The sequence below is a fragment of the Sciurus vulgaris genome (genome assembly GCF_902686455.1).
Source record: "Sciurus vulgaris genome assembly, chromosome: 4".
Lineage (NCBI taxonomy): Eukaryota > Metazoa > Chordata > Mammalia > Rodentia > Sciuridae > Sciurus > Sciurus vulgaris.
The window spans coordinates 186,526,363-186,544,505 of NC_136464.1; the positions used below are offsets into that span (position 1 = coordinate 186,526,363).

Here is an 18,143-nt window from a genome sequence, read left to right on the forward strand (position 1 = left end):
CCGGGCCCTTCTCATTTTTGGGGAGCCCTGGTGGCTGGCGTTTAAGCTCCACTTCCTGGCAGCCTGCTCTGGGCACCGTCAAAGCTCTCTGCAGGTGCAGCTACTGGACCTGGGAGCAGCCCTGAGGGCCCAGCTGTTCTAGGACCCACTGTTGGCCTGAGAGGTGGACGGTTCGTCCCTGGAAGTAACAGGGGTGTGGGGAAGCTAGCGAGCTCCCAGCTGGGACTGCCAGGGTCTTCAAGAGGTCGCAACTCCCTTCTGGTTAGCGACGGAGGCCGCTGGAGGAGGACCCTGGAAACCATAGACCAGCAGACCCCAGCCAGGCCGGGCAGACGCGCCCCTCAGCACCCCGCCCCCGGCCCCTCCCCCGCTCTCCCGGCCTCGGTCCCTCGCGGCCCGCCCCTCCCTCCCCTGCCCCGCCAGCCCAGAGTCCACCGCCCGCCCCCGCCAGGCGCAGCGCCACCTTCGGACGCGGAGATCGGCGGACCCAGGCAGGGAGCGCGGTCCTTCCTCGGCGAGGCAGGTGTGCGGGCGAGGGCGGGGAGGGAGGCTGGTTCTGGGACCCGCCCCGGGCGGTCTGGGCTCTTGTCACGCGTCGCCCGGGAACTGCCCCGCGCTCCCCGAGTTCCCGCCCCACCTGGAGAACCTGCGGCCAGCCGGAAGGTGGGGGCCCCTCCCCATTGTTAAGGGTGGGGGTTCTTTCTCCCTCCAGGGAGAAGTGTCCTGGAGAAGTGTCCCTTTCAGGGGGTGGGGCTTCTGCAGTGTACCCTGGGCACCTCCAGGAGCCCCGTCCCAAGCTCCCTTGCACCTGGGGATTGGGACAGGTGTTAGGAACAGCCCCTGCGCCCAACGTGGCTGTAGGTTCCACCCTGGTTCCTGGACTTCCCTACTTGGCCAGTCCGGCCCCCTGGCAGCAGGACAACAGGAGGGCTGGTGGCCTACAGGCTGTTTGGCTGCATTTCTTTCCAACCAGGAAGACATGGAGCAGTTTAAAAATAAGAACGTCACTCTCTCATCCTGCTCCAGAGTTCTGTCCTGCCAGGAGTTATTCTTTAATCAGCCCGTGTTGTTGGGCTCCCTCTGGCCCCTGCCCATGACACAAGCCTGCCAGGGGAGCACCTGCGCAGCCTGGACTTCCCTGGAACCAGTGCTGCGCCCAACTCAGCTGGCAGAGCTGGGCACTGAGCAGGAAGGTGCAGGGGCCGAGCAGGACGTGCAGGGGTGACCGTGGGTGGCCCAGGAAATGTGGCTGCTGGCACAAGAGCAAGGCGCTGCCTCCAGGCCGCTGCTGCCGGAGCAGCCAGCAGCCCCTCCGAGCAGGCAGACCACTGCCCAGGGAGATGCCTCTGGCCCTCAGGGGTGGGCTTCTAATATGCCAATTGTCCAGCCCGACTGTCCCAAAGCTGGTCTGCGCCCCAAGCTCACCACAGAAGGGCGTTTTCCTGGGTTCTGCCTCAGCCTCTGTAAGTGGCTCAGGAGAGACCCCTACCCTGCCCTCAAAACCCTGCAGGTGTGTGGGGTCTGCAGGGTCAGGTGGGCTGAGCACACTCTGCAAGCTCCCTCGGGGGCACCTCTGGTTTCCCTGGCAACTGTTCAGAGTGCATGGAGCCCTTGGCGGAGAGGGAGAAGGGGACAGATACAGGATTCCTGTCCCCCTCACCAGGTGGCTGGCCACAGCTCTCCAGGTAGGACTCCCTGGGTGCAGGCTGGCAGAACTCGGCATGTTGTCTTGCAAAGGTCGCGTCTTGGTGGCTCCAAGTGACATCCAGGTCGTCTCAGAAGAGGGCCCTGCCTATGTGTCTACTCAGTTAACGCTTGTGAAATGGGGGGAGAAGCCTCAAAGCCGAAATGAAGGTCCCCAGAGTAATGGAGCGAGTGCACAGGCTGCCTGGGATCCGCCAGCGTCAGCCGTGACGTGGCGAGGGCAGTCTGCAGTAGCAGCAGGACGTGTCCAGGGTTGCTGGAGAGCGCCGCATTTCCCCTGTGTGCGCAGGAGGAGCTGGGCTCAACACCACTGGCGGCAGGTCCTCCCAGCATGAGGCCAGCAGTCCCAGTCCTAGTCCTGCGGCCACCTGTTCAAATGCAGGTTCCTGCCCAGTGTTCAAGTGCCTGGTCCAAATGGCAGGAGCACCCATTGTCAACGTGTCAGTTCAGAGGTCCTGAGAATCAGGGCAGGTTTCCCTCAGCGAGCGCAGCTAACCAGAGAGGGGAAGACCCTTCAGGAATCACCAGGACACTGCCCAGAGCCCTCAGGGCTGAGAACCTGCCCGAGAAGGGCACTGGAGGAGCCTGCGCCAGGCTGCGGTGTTTGGGGGCCCAGCCTGGTGGGTCTCCGAGAACCAGCCAAGGCCCCTGTGGCACCCTGGCTTCAGGCTGCTGCAGCCTGTTTAGAGCCCTCCTCCTGGGGCAGCTGCAGAGTGAGGTCTCTCCCTGCTTTCTCAGGTAGATGCTTCAGGGCCTGTGGCCCTCTGTGGACACTGCACACTCATGGGCACCAGGAGACCTTGGGACACCTGAGAGTCCAGTCACCTTGAACTGCACGGCCTGAGCGGCCCAGCCATGAGTGGGGGCTGCTACAGCCAGCTGGGTGGACTCAGGGAACAGCTCCTCTCTGAGTGCCCAGGGTCACTGCAGCCCCAGAGTAGCAGCCCTAGGTGCCACATGAAGGTGCTGGCCACAGAAGAGCCCAGGTGAGCTGGGGAGGCTCAGGAACTCCAGCAGCCACTAACAAAGTAGAGAACATTACTGAAATTTCCAAAATGGAATTAAGAGAAAAACAAAAGCAATTACCGAGAAAGCAGTGGTGTGCTTGTGAGAACGGCCTCCCTTCTGCTCTCTGTCCTCAGAGAAGAGGCGCCACAGACTGCCCACCCTACCAAGGAGGGGCTCTGCAGTGGGATGGGGGTGGACATGGGAGGAGGACGGACAGGGTGGCAGGGCTGGACACAGGGCGTGGGGGAAGGGAAGGGGCAGAGGTGGACAAACATGGTGGTGGCTATGGTACAGCTGTCCTGAGTGGCACACGGGGCAGGGGTGTGGAAGAGTAGGCCGCTGCTGGCCTTCCGCTTGCACACTGTCCTCTCTCCATGGGCCGAGAGGCCTCGGGGGCACTGGCCTCTTGCTCTGCAGCTAAGGACGGCTCCTTCCTTGGGAGGTGCAGGTGCCCCCAGGAGGGGATGCAGTCCCTCTAGGTGCTGGCTCTCCTCAAGGGCAGGCGCAGCCCAGACAGAGGCAAAGAGCCATGTGGCCTGCACTGGGGAGCCACAGTGAGCCCAGCGAGCATCAGAGCCACCAGGGTGCAGTTCACCCACAGGGAGAAGCATGGCAGTGGCTGGACCCAGGGGCCATCCTTGGAAATAGGTGACTGGTCTTCTCTTTAAACTCACGATGTGTGGTGCAGCTTGCGATCCCAGCAGCACAGGAGGCTGAGGCAGGACAATCTCAAGTTCAAGCCAGCCTCAGCAATGCGGCAAGACCCAAAGCAACTTAGTGAGGCCTTGTCTCGAAATTGAAAAGCTCAAAGGGCTGGGGTGTGACTCACTGGCGACGTGTCCTGGGTTCATGCCCAGTACCAAAAAAAAATAAAATAAAATAAAGAAATTCAAGATTCTTCCCAGAAAACTGCCCCTGGAGGATCAGTAATGTTTGTTCTGAAACGTGGGAGGGTCTTCTTTACTCAGAGGATTTCAGAGTCTTTTTAAATACTCCAAGCAGTGGCGCAGTCTTGAGAGTTTGCCAGGTTGGGGAACTAGACGCTGACCCCTGGAGAACCAGGGGCTTCTGCGTCCTTGGAGCAGGAGCCTAAATGTCAAGGAGGTGGCTGGCCCCCACCCTCACCCCCACCCGTCACTCTCTAGGCACCGTTTTCCTCTGTATTACAAGATGAAGCAACCACCTGTATTTCTGACTCTGGCTTATTTTGCTTAACATAGAAATTACTGTTTTGCTTAAGCAGCCCTTTATTTCAGTATTTTAAGTGGATATTGCTTATTTAACTGAACATTGATACAGTAGAAATTTGTTACAAAAAATTGTTGTGGGGCGCCACTTAAGAACAGACTCATCACCACTGAGAAGTCCAAATCTGAGAGTCTTTATTAGCCGGCGGGCTGACTGTCTCACACAACGCCCCAAAAATGGCTATTGGGAGAACAGCCCCGTCCATAGGGTTGCAGGGGGTTTTATACCATAAGTCAGTACATCAATCAACAGTGTCTGTTGCTATGATTCAAAATTACAGACTAACATCATGGGATCTGAAATCACCAGCAGAGGGGGAAGCGGGTGGAAATGACCTTACTTAGGTATGAACTAAAGAATGGTTACTGACATCTGGACAATCACTGTTGACATCACTGTTAACATGATGCGGTGCTTAGGAAATTAGGACTCAAAAAGAGAACGATTTTTCATTATACAAGAATTGCTGTTCCATCATTGTGTGTTGCCAAACAAGTCATGCTAAGCACCTGTTGATGGGTACAGAGGCGGGCATTCCCCAGGAGACGTACTTCCTACGTGACATGGAGTCTCAAGTTAAATGGAGTCTGTTTAGTCATTGCCCATGTAGCCTGGCCTACAGCACTTCCATGGAGTCAAATATGTCAGCCCGTCACAAAAATGAATTTGATTCTAAACATCCACTGCAGAGTGAGAGCCCGAGGCTGCACCTCGCCACCGTGGCTTTGTCCTGGGAACCCTTCCTCAGGTCTGTTTGCTGCACGCCCTCTTTCTCACCACAGCCTGATGTGCGACTGCTGGAGGTTTATCCTGAGCAAGGCCCGTGGAAGCAGAAGCTCTTCTTGCCCACGACGACCCAATGAAGCCCCCAAGGAGGAAACCGACTACCAGGTGCCTGTATCTGATGCCACTGGGCTTGTCCAGGAGCAGCCAGAGGAGATGGCCACGTCCCCAGGTGGGTGATCGGTGTCTCAACCTGTGCTGACCCGAGGCCTCACTGCCAGTCCGACTTGAGAGGCCCATTCTGAACTGCCCTGAGCCTTAGAGGCTGGTGGGGTTTGCACCCAGGCTGTGGGCTGTGCTGCCTGGTGGCCTCAGCTCCTGCCCAGGTCCATTTCTGAGCCTACGCTGTCACAGGACATGGTCTTTTGCCTTCTTGTCGGTCATCTAAATGTTTTTAAATGAGGTTTTGCTGGCTAGGGGGCATGAGAAAGGTGTCTTCTGAGTTTTAAATAAGGCACAGCAGACCAGAAGGGGAATCTTTGCTTCCTTTTTCAAAACAAGGAGCTGTGGCTTTAATTTGGCATGTTGTCACGGTAAGATGGTGGTGAAGCTTTTGCTGGTGGTCAGGGTGGCACCGTGCCGACAGGACAGGAGCAGAGCCTGGAGGTGAGAGGCCCTGAGCAACTCCTGGGGGCAGAGAGCTCTGGGCTGGCCCTTCGTTGGACCAGTGAGTGCCCTTCTGGCTGCCCTGGCCAGGCCGCAAGCCCTACAGAGGCAGGGGCCAAGTCCACCTGTTCTGCCGGCATTGAACCCTCTCATCCCTCCTCCCCACTGACTCCAAGTGCGAGGCTGTCAGTGGGTACAGCAGCGTGTGTTCCACAGTGCAAGAAGCCCAGCTGGACCCTGAGGTTCTGTCCAGTCCTCGGCATCAATGCTGTGCCTGAGCCTGGCAGACATGCCCCCTGGTCAGAGGGTAGAAGTTGGCCTGAGATGATTTCGGTCACGCCCCTTTGTGCTCCAGACCTGGAATGTCTGTGGTCTTGACCCAGCTGGCCCGAGTGGTGGTTGTCTGGCTGTGGGCTGGTCAGCAGCAGCATTGAAGGGAGGCTTCCTGTGCTGAGGTCCTGATGTGCCCAGGATGCTCCTGGGGGCCTCTCTATGCCAGGCTTGGAGAGCAGTACTCCTGCACAGGTGGTGTGGTGCCTGCCTGGGCCCAGCAGCTGCAGGCCATGCCTTCTGGGAAGGCTTGGCACCTGGAAGCAGAGTCTAGGGACCTGGCTGAAGGAGGGCATCATTTGCCAGGGCCTGTGGTTACCTGTGCAGGTTTAGCAGCCTGGTTTCTCTCCCTGCCAGTGACCGTCCTACGGGAGCGTTTCCAGGCTAACCCTCCCAGGTGGCCCTTGTTGAGGACAAGGAGCCATCCAGGTGCCAAGGCTTTTTATACCTGGGCCCACTCCACTCCCCCAGGAGAGAGGAGTCACTGGCCATGGATCAGAGGGAGAAGGAGGTTCGGGGAGCACTGCAGCGTACCACCACAGTGTGGGGCGGGCTGGTCATCGTTAGCCTTGATGCTGGACCCTCCTCTCATTGCTCAGCACTCAGCTTGGCTGCAAAGGAGTTGCCCTGGCCTCCCTAGTCGGGCCTGAGGCTGATTAGTGCTGGTTGGCGCTGGTTGGTGCTGGGCCTGCCTGCGGCTGCCTGGTGAGCGTCTGTGCCCCAGGAGACTGGTCTGAGCCCGCTGTCCTTGATCTGGCTGCTCCCAGTCCGTTCTTGGTTTACCTGCTTCCCTCAGATTCAGGACCCCATCTGGTGAGGAGAACCGCAGGGCTGCCGAGCAGAGCCTGGCTCAGGCCAGGCATCATCGTGGTGCCTGCTTGCTGCCCCGCGAGTGGGAGCGTCCCAGGTCTCAGCGCTGGACAGTGGGCTGCATGGAGGAGCCTGGTGTGGCTGGTCAGGAGTCCAGCAGGTCCTGGCTCCAAGTGGTCAAGGCTCACATTCCTCCCAACGTGCAGGGCCTCTGGCCCTGGGGTCCTGGGGACCAGCAAAGCCCTTTGGGTGAGTGTCCTCCTGTCCGTTCCAATGGAAGCCCTGCTGGTTCCCTGCTCCTGTTTCCTGTCGGTGGACAGCGTGGCTGTTGGGAGCCTGTGGCCTGAGTGGAACTGGGCACCCACACCTGTGCCCTGGGCCCCTCTCAGGGTCCCAGCCAGCTTATTGCACAGGGCCCCTGGGCTGGTGGACCCGCTGGCATGGGAACGCGAGCCGTTGACACCAGCGCTGCGCTGCTCCTGAGGTAGGAGGCGCCTAACAGGTCTGCGGCCGTACCGTCTCCCACGCACAGAGCACATTCAGGACTTTGGGCAGCGGCCACACCATCCGCTCCAGAACCCTCTCAGCTTTCCAAGCTGAGACTCTTTCCTGAGTGGACACGGACCTCCCGGGCCCAGCCGGGTCCCACCATCCTACTGTCTGTCCCTCCTGGGACCACGGTGTGCTTGTCCCTCTGTGCTGGCCCGGTTCACTCAGCACAGCGTTGGGGCTCCTGTGTGCTTAGCGTGGGCCCCAGAGACCCTCCTCTGCCCACTGTGGGGTGGAAATAGTCCCCTGGCCTGCGGCTGGTGCTGGGCTGCTTTCACGGGGTGCCGGTGAGCTGCGGGGTTGAACTGCGCACAGACGGGGCTCCAGACCCGGCTCTCCAGCTCCAGGGTGTTCCCACGGGGCAGCCGTGCCTCCTGAGAGCGTGCTGGCCCCAGTGCCTGTGCTGCCTGCCCGGGGCCGCCTCTGTGGTCCTGTTGGACTGGGCCGGCATGCGTGGGGAGGACACCCCTGGGCCTCCACCTCCGGCATTCTGAGTCAGCAGGCAGACACTTGTCTCTGGGCCGCGCTGCGTCCATGCCGATGAGCTTGTTTCCAGCTGGCTTGGCACCGCCTGCGGCCCACTGCCTCTGGCTTTCCTTCAGCCTCCTCTTCTCTGTGTGCCACTGCCAGCGCTCCAGTGACTTAGCAGCTGACCACTCCACACAGCCTGCCTGCGAGGGCCCTCCTCCAGGTACCACCCCGCACCTGCCGCCAGGGCCTGCAGCCTATTCCAAAAGGTCAGCCTGCCTCAGGGCTCTGCTGGGCCACAGGTGCCCAGAAGGAGGCCATCTGGAGTCAGCTGGCCACCCCACTGTGCCTGTGTCCTTTCCCGTCCCCGAGGACTCTCGGCTGGAGCACGTTGATTGACTTCCATTCCCACTGCTCCTCTCAGGGGCTCTTGGCACAGCCTCCGGAGTGGAGGTCAGGGGGCCTGGTGTGCTGGAAGGCTAGTGGGGTCCTGCTGCCTCTGGGTAGAGCCAGGGGTCTCTGTCCTTATGTCCCCTAGGCCCCAGTGCGTCTGTCTCCTAGGCTCCAGTCCTCCTGGACACTGGGGCTTTTGCTCGAAGGCTGAGCTCAGCTCATCCTGGCCTCAAGGCTGTCCTGTGCCTGCCCCTGGGCCATCATCCTGAAGTCCCATAAGTTGCGCGGCTGCTCAAGGTCACTGGCGCCTGCAGGTCTCTTCTGCACCCGCCTCCTGCAGCCAACCCAGCTCTATGAGCTCCCTCCACACCTGAGAGTGCAGCCGCCTCTGCGGGACGCCCTGGGGGCCCCCGGGTAGGGCTGCGGAGGGTGGTGGTCACACATGCACACGCCTCTGTTGGCAAGCCAGGGGTCCTGGCCTGGAAGCTCAGCACCCTCCCGTGCCTGTCCTGGCAGAGGCCACAGCATCCCACCCACCGTGCTGGCCAGGCCCAGGCCCTCCCTGCCGCTGCCCCATCTGCAGCCAGACAGAGGGTGGGGCTCATCAGTGTGTCCCCTCAGACCTGGGGGTGGGACCGAGGCTCCCTGAGACCAGAAGTGAGGCCCAGGAAGGGCCTGGGAGTGCGGGTTTGACAGGCGTGGTCCAGGTGTCACGCTCCCTTGGTGAGTTCAACTGTATACAGGAGAGAAAGTCACCGACACAGGCGTGCACCCAGCAAACACAGACTTGAGTGAGCACGTGCACACACGCGTTCCACAGGCATGTTGCACACGGCTCAGGCCAGTGAGGCCAGCCTGCATCCCGTCCAGCTCTCTGCATTCCTCGCTCTCCGCCTGTCTTGGGGTGTTTTCCTGTGACACTTCAGAGCCAGGTCCCAGCTGGGCACTAGCTGTCTCTTGCGCTTTGGGAGGGTAGCCTGCAACCATGCTCCAGCAAGCAGGCGGGGGTGAGGCTGTCAGTGCTGCTCCGTGCCTGCGGGGGCGCCTGGCGTATAGAACTCATGCCAAGGGAATGTGCCTAGCGGATAACAGTCCATGCCAGAGGTTGGAAACTTCCTCTGGAAGACGCTGGCAAGGACTCGTCATAAGTTGAGTAAAGCCGGAGCCCCTTCTTCAAAATATTGACTTTTTCCCTTTCTTGTTTTTCTAATGGAAACTCACCTTGCTACAGTGAGTGATTATGCTCAATAAAGCTTCTCAGTTGAGGGATGGTAGGAACACAAACAATTCACAGGAGTCAAATCATTTCCAACAAAATAAGTTCAATTGATTACACTAAACACTAATTTTCCTATGGGGAACGGTGAACATTCTGAAGCAACATGTCTTGTGATGTTTTTGTTAGCTTTTACAAGACTTCCAATTATCTAGTTACCCGTAAGTGATTTTCTCTAGTCTCTATGATTTAAATACCTGTTACATTTAGTTCCCTCTATAAAGTAATAACCTTTCAATAGAAGTACACTATATTTAGTTCTAATAGAAAAGCCTTAGTTCTTTTAAAGATAGAGATTTTGTTTTAAAGTTAATGGCCTAGCTCTTAATAGTATTGTGTGATTTACTATAGCTTAGGCATGTGATTAGGGTCATAGTAGAAGGTTACTGGAGGTCATGGTTTATCACAGTAACAGGAGACTGGGTAAAGGTTAAATTTTAAAGAAAAATGTGCGTTCTGTAGGTTTCGGGTCAAGAAGAGCCCATTGTGGAGAAATGTTAAGTGAGATAGATATGCCAGATGGCGCCAGTTAGCTGACTTTACAACCTAACTTCTGTTATCTATTGAAACTTCTAAAGAAGTGCTTTCTTTATGTTTGATCACAAGATATTTTGGGTGGTGGGAGCAAGGGTATATAAGCTGTAAAGGAGTTCAATAAAGTTGTCAGCATTCCAACACTGACCCGAGTCCGTGTGGTTTGCTGTCCATCGCCGACGCTGCGCCGCCTAATCTATTGGGGGCTTTTACATTTCAGGCCATTAAGGACCCTTGGACTCTGCTGCTAGGGCTGGTCCCCGGCACGTGCCCTCTGCCGTCTTGGATTAGGTTTGAGAGGAGGAGGCCCTGGCAAGGGTGGGCGGCCCCTTTGACACCCAGGCAGGCACCACTCCTGGCTTTGGAGGGCCTCTGGCACCAGTACCTCCTTCAGAGCGTGTCTGTCCCAGGCTCTTGGTGTCTTACAGACGCCAACGGTCTCCTTTTGTCACAGCAAACCTCTGAGCATCACTCTTCAGGTCCTAGGCAAAATTTTTGGTTGAAGAAAAGAAGTAAAATGCATCCCTTCGCCTGGGCTTAGGGCGAGCCTGGAGAACCAGTCGCATAGGGCTGTGCTGGGGCGGGTGGACCGGGTGGTTCTGCACGGCTACGACTCCTCCTTTAAGGTGCCTGTGACTGTGATGACGTCACAGCTGGACAGGGGCTGGCATGGACACTAGCTCCCAGGGGCAGAAGAGACCGAGTCCAACCTCGGAGATCCCAGGGCCACCCCGATGAGGAGAACTAGCCACAGCGAGTGTCTTGTGGAGAGGGAGGTGCGGAAGGGAGTGGGCTTCTTGATGGCGTGCCTGGGCGCACGGGGATCGCGGCTGCACGGAGACGTGGTGTCACCTGGCTGTGGCCTTTCCAGGGGCCTGGCTGTGCGGCACGCACCTGGTGGCTGAGGTGGCCTTGGTGCAGGCTCCCCTGTGGGGCCAGGGGAGCAGCCCTGGTGTGAATGGCCGTGGCTCTTCCTGGTGCCACAGCAGAGTCCTTCAACAGTCTGGAGGCCTGGCCGACGCCCGCTCTTTGTGGGTTCCCAGGGCTCCTGTGAGCCCCTCAGGACAGTCCTTGCCTGTCCCTTGCGGTGTGATGAGCCCTGAGGAGGCGATTCCACAGCCACCACGCTGGCAGGACCCTGGAACCAGCCGCCAAGGCTTTCTGCCATCCGTCTTTTCTTTGTAGCTGCTGATCCTGGTGGGACGTTCTGGAAAGGTGGACCGCTCTCTGCGGAAAGGGTTCTTGCAGAGCAGCCGAGGGTGGGCGGCTTCTGGCTTTGAGCCGCTGATGCCCCCGTGACTCCACGGGCTCTTCCTGTCCTTCAGGAAGCTGTGAGGCCTGTTTTGGGAACAGGCTCAGTGCCTGTGAGCTCACAGACGGGGCCTGGCTCTGCCTTGCCAGTTAAGACCAGAAGAGGGTTAGCTTCTGCTGCCCGCTACCAGGCTTGTGTGGGCGCTCCGAGGTGCCCCAGGTTGGATCTCCAGGCCCAGCTCCTTCTCAGGGCCCCGGAGACCTCTGGTCCCCGCGCCTCCTCTGACTGGGAGTTGGCCCAAAAACTTCTCCTCTTTCAATTAGAATGAAACAAACATGTTACCTGAACCAAAAGGGTGAGTTTTTTTTTTCTTTTTTTCCATTTTTTTGACCACTGAAGGTCATTTATTTTTATTTTTACAAACTGCATTTTGATTCATTGTACACTAATGGGGTACAACTTTTCACTTCTGTGGTTGTACACCATGTAGACTCACATCATTCATGTAGTCATACATGTACATGGGGTAATACCGTCTGTCTCATTCTACTGTCCTTCCTTCCCCCACCCCCTCCCGCCCCATTTTCCTCGACACCATCCAAATTTCCTCTAGTCTGCTCTTGGCACTCCACACCCCCCATTATGTATCATCATCCACTTATCAGAGAAAACATTCAGCCTTTGGATTTTGGGGCTTGGCTTATTTCACTTAGCATGATACCTGCAAATGCCATAATTTTATTCTTCTTTATGGCTGACTAATATTCCATTGAGTATATATACCACAGTTTCTTTATCCATTCATCAATCGAAGGGCATCTAGGTTGGCTCCACAATCTAGCTATTGTGAACTGAGCAGCGATGAACATTGATGTGGCTGTATCTCTGTAGTATGCTGATTTTAAGTCCTTTGGGTATAAACCGAGGAGTGGGATAGCTGGGTCAAATGGTGGGTCCATTCCAAGTTTTCTGAGGAATTTCCATACTGCTTTCCAGAGTGGCTGCACCAATTTGCAACTCCACCAGCAATGTATGAGTGTGCCTTTTCCCCACATCCACGCCAACACTTATTATTGCTTGTGTTCTTGATAATAGCCATTCTAATTTGGGTGAGATGAAATCTTAGGGTGGTTTTAATTTGCATTTCTCTAATTACAAAGGATGATGAGCACTTTTTCATATATTTGTTGATCACCTGTATATCTTCTTTTGTGAAGTGTCTGCCCATTTCCTTAGCCCATTTATTATTGATTGGGTTCTTCGTATTTTGGGTATAAAGATTTTTAAGTTCTTTATAAACTTTGGAGATTAGTGGTCTGTCTGAAGTGTGTGTGGAAAAGATTTTCTCCCACTCTGTAGGCTCTCTTTTCACATTATTGATTGTTTTCTTTGCTGAGAAAAAGCTTTTTAGTTTGAATCCATCCCATGAATTGATTCTTGCTTTCATTTCTTGTGCTATGGGGAAAAGGAAGTCTGGTCCTAAGCCAGCATGATGATGATTCGGGCCTACTTTTTCTTCTATTTGGTGAAGGGTCTCAGGCCTAATTCCTAGATCCTTGATTCATTTTGAGTTGAGTTTTGTACAGGGTGAGAGCTCGGGATTTAATTTCATTTTACTGCATATGGATTTCCAGTTTTGCCAGCACCATTTGTTGAAGAGGCTCTTTTCTCCATTGTAAGTTTTTGGCACCTTTGTCTAGTATGAGGTGACTGTACCTATGTGGGTTTGTCTCCATGTTTCTATCCTGTACCATTGGTATACCTGTCTATTTTGGTGCCAGTACCATGCCGTTTTTGTTACTATTGCTCTGTAGTAGAGTTTAAGGTCTGGTATTGTGATACCTCCTGCATCACTCTTCCTGCCCAGGATTGTTTTGGCTATTCTGGGTCTTTTGTTCTTCCAGAAGAATTTCATATGTGCTTGCTCTATTTCTAAGAGGAATGTCATTGGGATTTTAATTGGAATTGCATTAAATCCAATGGCCTTTGGAAGTATGGCCATTTTGATATTAATTCTGCCTATCCAAGAACACAGGAGATCTTTCCATCTTCTAAGGTTTTCTTCAATTTCTTTCTTTAATATTCTGTAGTTTTCATTGTAGAGCTCTTTTACCTCTTTTGTTAAATTGATTCCCAATTTTTTTTTTTAGAAATTATGCAGTTTTATAATTTTCTTTGTTATTTCTTAATCCATTCAAAATAATTTCACAATTCAACACTTTTAGGCAGCTTCTTGGTTAGTTTCTTTAGTTTCTACTTCTTTGGGCAGCAATGGATCAATCTTTAGTAGCAAACCATCACTTGTTGTGCTACGAAGGAAGGCACCTATTACAAAGGGATCCAAATTCAGAGGTCTGTGCTTACAGACTTCATTAATAACTGCTTGCAGATTGGTAGCAATCTGGTCCCTTGACATATCCAATGTGGCTATTTGGGTACTGAGAAAGTTCTCTCTTTCCTCATCTACACGAATTTCACGTCCAGTTTTAAATAATTCAAGCATTTTGGGGATGTCACGGACAATGGAATTTCTAGCAAGCTTTGGAAACTTATTTTTTCAGTTTCTTCTTTAATGGATTAAGTTCAGGCATTATTTCTGGAACAGCCACATAAAAGTCTACTTGAATTTTATCATCCAAAATCTTCTGAATCAGATTAGTTCCTCCTGCAAATGCAGCTCCATTTTCTTCTGCTATCTTAATCTCTGATGCATTCCCAGTAAATACAGCCATTTTATTGATTTCTGATGCAAATGGGTATGGAAAACTAATAACACTGGCAAATGGCTCCAATTTTTTCTTTTTCCCCAGTGCCATATCCAGTGTCAAGTCAAGATAAACCCCTTGCTTTGGATTAGTAAAGTCCAAAATTTGAAATTTCTTAAGTAACTGAACAGCTTTCTCCACCTCATATGTCTGCCTTGGGTATAGGTGTTTTAAATGGACATCATCCTCAGGTTCAACTTCCATGTACAGATATGACTTCATTTTTTCTATCTCATCCTTTTTTCATCTGATGCTTTTCCATTGGTATCTTTTTTTGTTTTCTTTGCAGGATTTGTAGCAGCAGCAGCAAAATGTCTATTGGGCACCTGAATGTTTAAAGAACAAGGATAAAGAGATGTCTGATAAACCATCTTGGAAGGAGTATGTCTTTTATGATGGATCAGGACTCTTCCGAGGCATCTTATGGCTGCCCAATATATATATATATATATTTTTTTTTTGGTTCCAAACAAATTGGCTCTATTTGATACACTCAGGATAACACAAACCCTAATCTTTCTTTGTTTTTTGGAGCATTGTGGATTTTATTTTTTATTTTATTTTTTAAAATTTATTTCTATTGTAAACAAATGGGATACATGTTGTTTCTGTTTGTACGTGGAATAACAGCATACCATTTGTGTAATCATACATTTACATAGGGTAATGATGTTTGATTCATTCTGTTATTTTTTCATTCCCCAACCCCTCCCACCTCTCTTTTCCCTCTATACAGTCCCTCCTTCCTCCATTCTTGCCCCCCTAAGCGGATGATTATGTGTCATCATCCACTTATCAGTAAGATCATTCGTCATTTGGATTTTTGAGATTGGCTTATCTCACTTAACATGATATTCTCCAATTTCATCCATTTACCTGCAAATGCCATAATTTTATTATTCTTTATAGCTGAGTAATATTCCATTGTATATATATATACCACAGTTTCTTTATCCATTCATCAATTTAAGGGCATCTAGGTTGGTTCCATAGTCTGGCTATTGTGAATTGAGCCGCTATGAACATTGATGTGGCTGTATCGCTGTAGTATGCTAATTTTAAGTCCTTTGGGTATAGGCCAAGGAGTGGGATAGCTGGGTCAAATGGAGGGTCCATTCCAAGTTTTCTAAGGAATCTCCATGCTGCTTTCTAGAGTGGCTGCACTCATTTGCATCCCCACCAGCAATGTATGAGTGTACCTTTTTCCCCACATCCTCTCCAACACCTATTGTTCCTTGTATTCTTGATAATCGCCATTCTAATTGGGGTGAGATGGAATCTTAATGTAGTTTTGATTTGCATTTCTCTTATAACTAAAGATGGTGAACATTTTTTCATATGTTTGTTGATTGCTTGTAGATCTTCTTCTGTGAAGCTTCTGTTCATATCCTTAGACCATTTGTTGATTGGGTTATTTGTATCCTTTGTGTAGAGTTTTTTGAGTTCTTTATATATTCTGGAAATTAGTGCTCTATCTGAAGTATGAGTGGCAAAGATATTCTCCCACTCTGTAGGCTCTCTCTTCACATTGCTGATAGTTTCCTTTGCTGAGAGAAAGCTATTTAGTTTGAATCTATCCCAGTTATTGATTCTAGCTTTTATTTCTTGTGCTATGGGAGTCCTGTTAAGGAAGTCTGATCCTAAACCAACAAGGTGAAGATTTGGACCTACTTTTTCTTCTATAAGATGCAGGGTCTCTGGTCTGATTTCAAGGTCCTTGATCCATTGTGAGTTGAGTTTTGTGCAGGGTGAGAGATAGGGGTTTAGTTTCATTCTGTTGCATGTGGATTTCCAGTTTTCCCAGCACCATTTGTTGAAGAGGCTATCTTTTCTCCAATGCATATTTTTGGCCCCTTTGTCTAATATGAGAAAATTGTATTTATTTGGGTTTGTGTCCGTGTCCTTTATTCTGTACCATTGATCTACCTGTCTATTTTGGTACCAATACCATGCTGTTTTTGTTACTATTGCTTTGTAGTATAGTTGAAGTTCTGGTATTGTGATACCCCCTGTTTCATTCTTCCTACTAGGGATTGTTTTAGCTATTCTGGGTTTCTTATTCTTCCAGATGAATTTCATGATCGCTTGCTCTATTTCTGTAAGGTATGTCATTGGGATTTTAATTGGAATTACATTGAATCTGTATAGCACTTTTGGTACTATGGCCATTTTGACAGTATTAATTCTGCCTATCCAAGAACATGGGAGATCTTTCCATCTTCTAAGGTCCTCCTCAATTTGTTTCTTCAGTGTTTTGTAGTTTTCATTGTAGAGATCTTTTACCTCTTTGGTTAGGTTGATTACCAAGTATTTTAATTTTTTTGAGGCTATTGCAAATGGAGTTGTTTTCCTCATTTCCTTTTCAGATGTTTCATCGCTTGTATATAAAAATGCTTTAGATTTAAGCGTGTTGATTATATAGCCTGCTATTTTGCTGAATTCATTGATGAGGTCTAGAAGTTTTCTGCAGGAGTTTTTGGATTCTCTAAATATAGAATCATGTCATCAGCAAATAGTGACAGCTTAAGTTCCTCTTTTCCTATTTGTATCCCTTTAATTTCTTTAGTCTGTCTAATTGCTCTGGCTAGAGTTTCAAGGACAATGTTGAATAGAAGTGGTGAAAGAGGACATCCCTGTTTTGTTCCCATTTTTAAAGGGAATGCTTGCAGTTTTTCTCCTTAAGAATGATGTTGGCCATGGGCTTAGCATAAATATCCTTTACAATGTTCAGGTATGTTCCCACTATCCCTATTTTTTCTAGTGTTTTGAGCATGAAGGGGTGTTGTATTTTGTCGAACCATTTTTCTGTGTCAATTGAAATAACCATACGATTCTTATCCTTAAGTCTATTGACATGATGGATTACATTTATTGATTTATGGATGTTAAACCATCCTTGCATTCCAGGGATGAACCCCACTTGATTGTGGCGCACAATTTTCTTAATATGTTTTTGGATATGGTTTGCCAATATTTTGTTAAGGATCTTTGCATCTATATTCATCAAGGATATTGATCTAAAATTTTCTTTCCTTGATGTGTCTTTGCCTGGTTTGGGTATGAGGGTGATACTAACTTCATAGAATGAGTTTGGTAGGGTACCCTCCTTTTCTATTTCCTGGAATACTTTGATAAGTATTGGAATAAGTTCTTCTTTGAAGGTCTTGTAGAACTCGGCTGAGAATCCATTTGGTCCTGGGCTTTTCTTGGTTGGTAGGCATTTGATGGCTTCTTCTATTTCATTGCTTGAAATTGATCTGTTTAAATTGTGTATGTCCTCCTGGTTCAGTTTGGGAGGAGCATATGTCTCTAGAAATTTATTGATGTCTTAGAGATTTTCTATTTTGTTGGAGTATAGATTTTCAAAGTAGCTTCTAATTATTTCAGTGGTGTCTGTTGTGATATTTCCTTTTTCATTCCAAATTTTAGTAATTTGAGTTTTCTCTCTCCTTCTCTTTATTAGTGTGACTAAGGGTTTATCTATTTTGTTTACTTTGTCAAAGAACCAACTTTTTGTTTTGTCAATTTTTTGAATCATTTCTTTTGTTTCAAGTTCATTGATTTCAGCTCTAATTTTAATTATTTCCTGTCTTCTACAACTTTTTGTATTATTCTGTTCTTCTTTTTCTAGGGCTTTGAGATGTAATGCTAGGTCATTTAGGTGTTGACTTTTTATTCTTTTCTTGAATGCGCTCCATGCACTGAATTTTCTATTCCTTTATAGTAGAGTTCATAGTGTCTCAGAGATTTTGATATGTTGTATCATCATTCTCTTTTACCTCTAAGAATTTTTATATCTCCTCCCTGATGTTTTCTGTTATCCAACTTCATTCAATAGCATATTATTTAGTCTCCAGGTGTTGGAATAGTTTCTGTTTTTTATTTTGTCATTGATTTCTAATTTCATTCCATTATGATCTGATAGAATACAAGGTAGTATCTCTATTTTTTTGCATTTACTAAGGGCTGCTTTGTGGCATAACATATGGTCTATTTTAGAGATGGTTCCATGTGCTGCTGAGAAGAAAGTGTATTCGCTCATTGATGGATGGAATATTCTATATATGTCTGTTAAGTCTAAGTTATTGATTGTGCTATTGAGTTCTATGGTTTCTTTGTTTAGTTTTTGTTTGGAAGATCTATCTAGTGGTGACAGCAGTGTGTTAAAGTCACCCAGAATTATTGTGTTGTGGTCTATGTGATTCCTGAAATTGAGAAGGATTTGTTTGATGTACAGGGATGCACCATTGTTTGGGGCATAAATATTTACTATCGTTATGTCTTCCTGATTTATGTTTCCCTTAAGCAGTAAGAAATGTCCTTCTTTATCTCTTCTGACTAACTTTGGCTTGAAGTCCACTTTATCTGATATAAGGATGGAAACCCCCGCTTTTTTACTGAGTTTGTGTGCATGGTA

At 50.1% G+C, this 18,143-nt stretch overlaps 2 protein-coding genes across 8 annotated transcripts in view; one reads left to right on the forward strand and one right to left on the reverse strand.

Annotated features, from left to right (window-relative positions):
• Positions 1-430: 430 nt before the first annotated feature.
• MCF2L (MCF.2 cell line derived transforming sequence like) overlaps positions 431-18,143 on the forward strand; it is a 150,769-nt gene continuing 133,056 nt past the window's right edge. For all 7 annotated transcript variants that reach the window (XM_079136699.1, XM_079136710.1, XM_079136720.1 and 4 more), the window contains exons 1-2: positions 431-523; positions 4,743-4,915. In XM_079136699.1, the coding sequence (XP_078992825.1) occupies positions 4,747-4,915 (169 nt within the window). In that variant the 5' untranslated portion in view covers positions 431-523; positions 4,743-4,746. The remainder of the gene's footprint in view (positions 524-4,742; positions 4,916-18,143) is intronic.
• On the reverse strand, positions 13,082-14,040 carry LOC306659279 (large ribosomal subunit protein uL1m-like). Its single transcript, XM_079136745.1, is given in 2 exon segments — positions 13,082-13,518; positions 13,520-14,040. Coding segments are annotated over 2 exon segments (765 nt in total). The 5' UTR covers positions 13,949-14,040; the 3' UTR covers positions 13,082-13,182.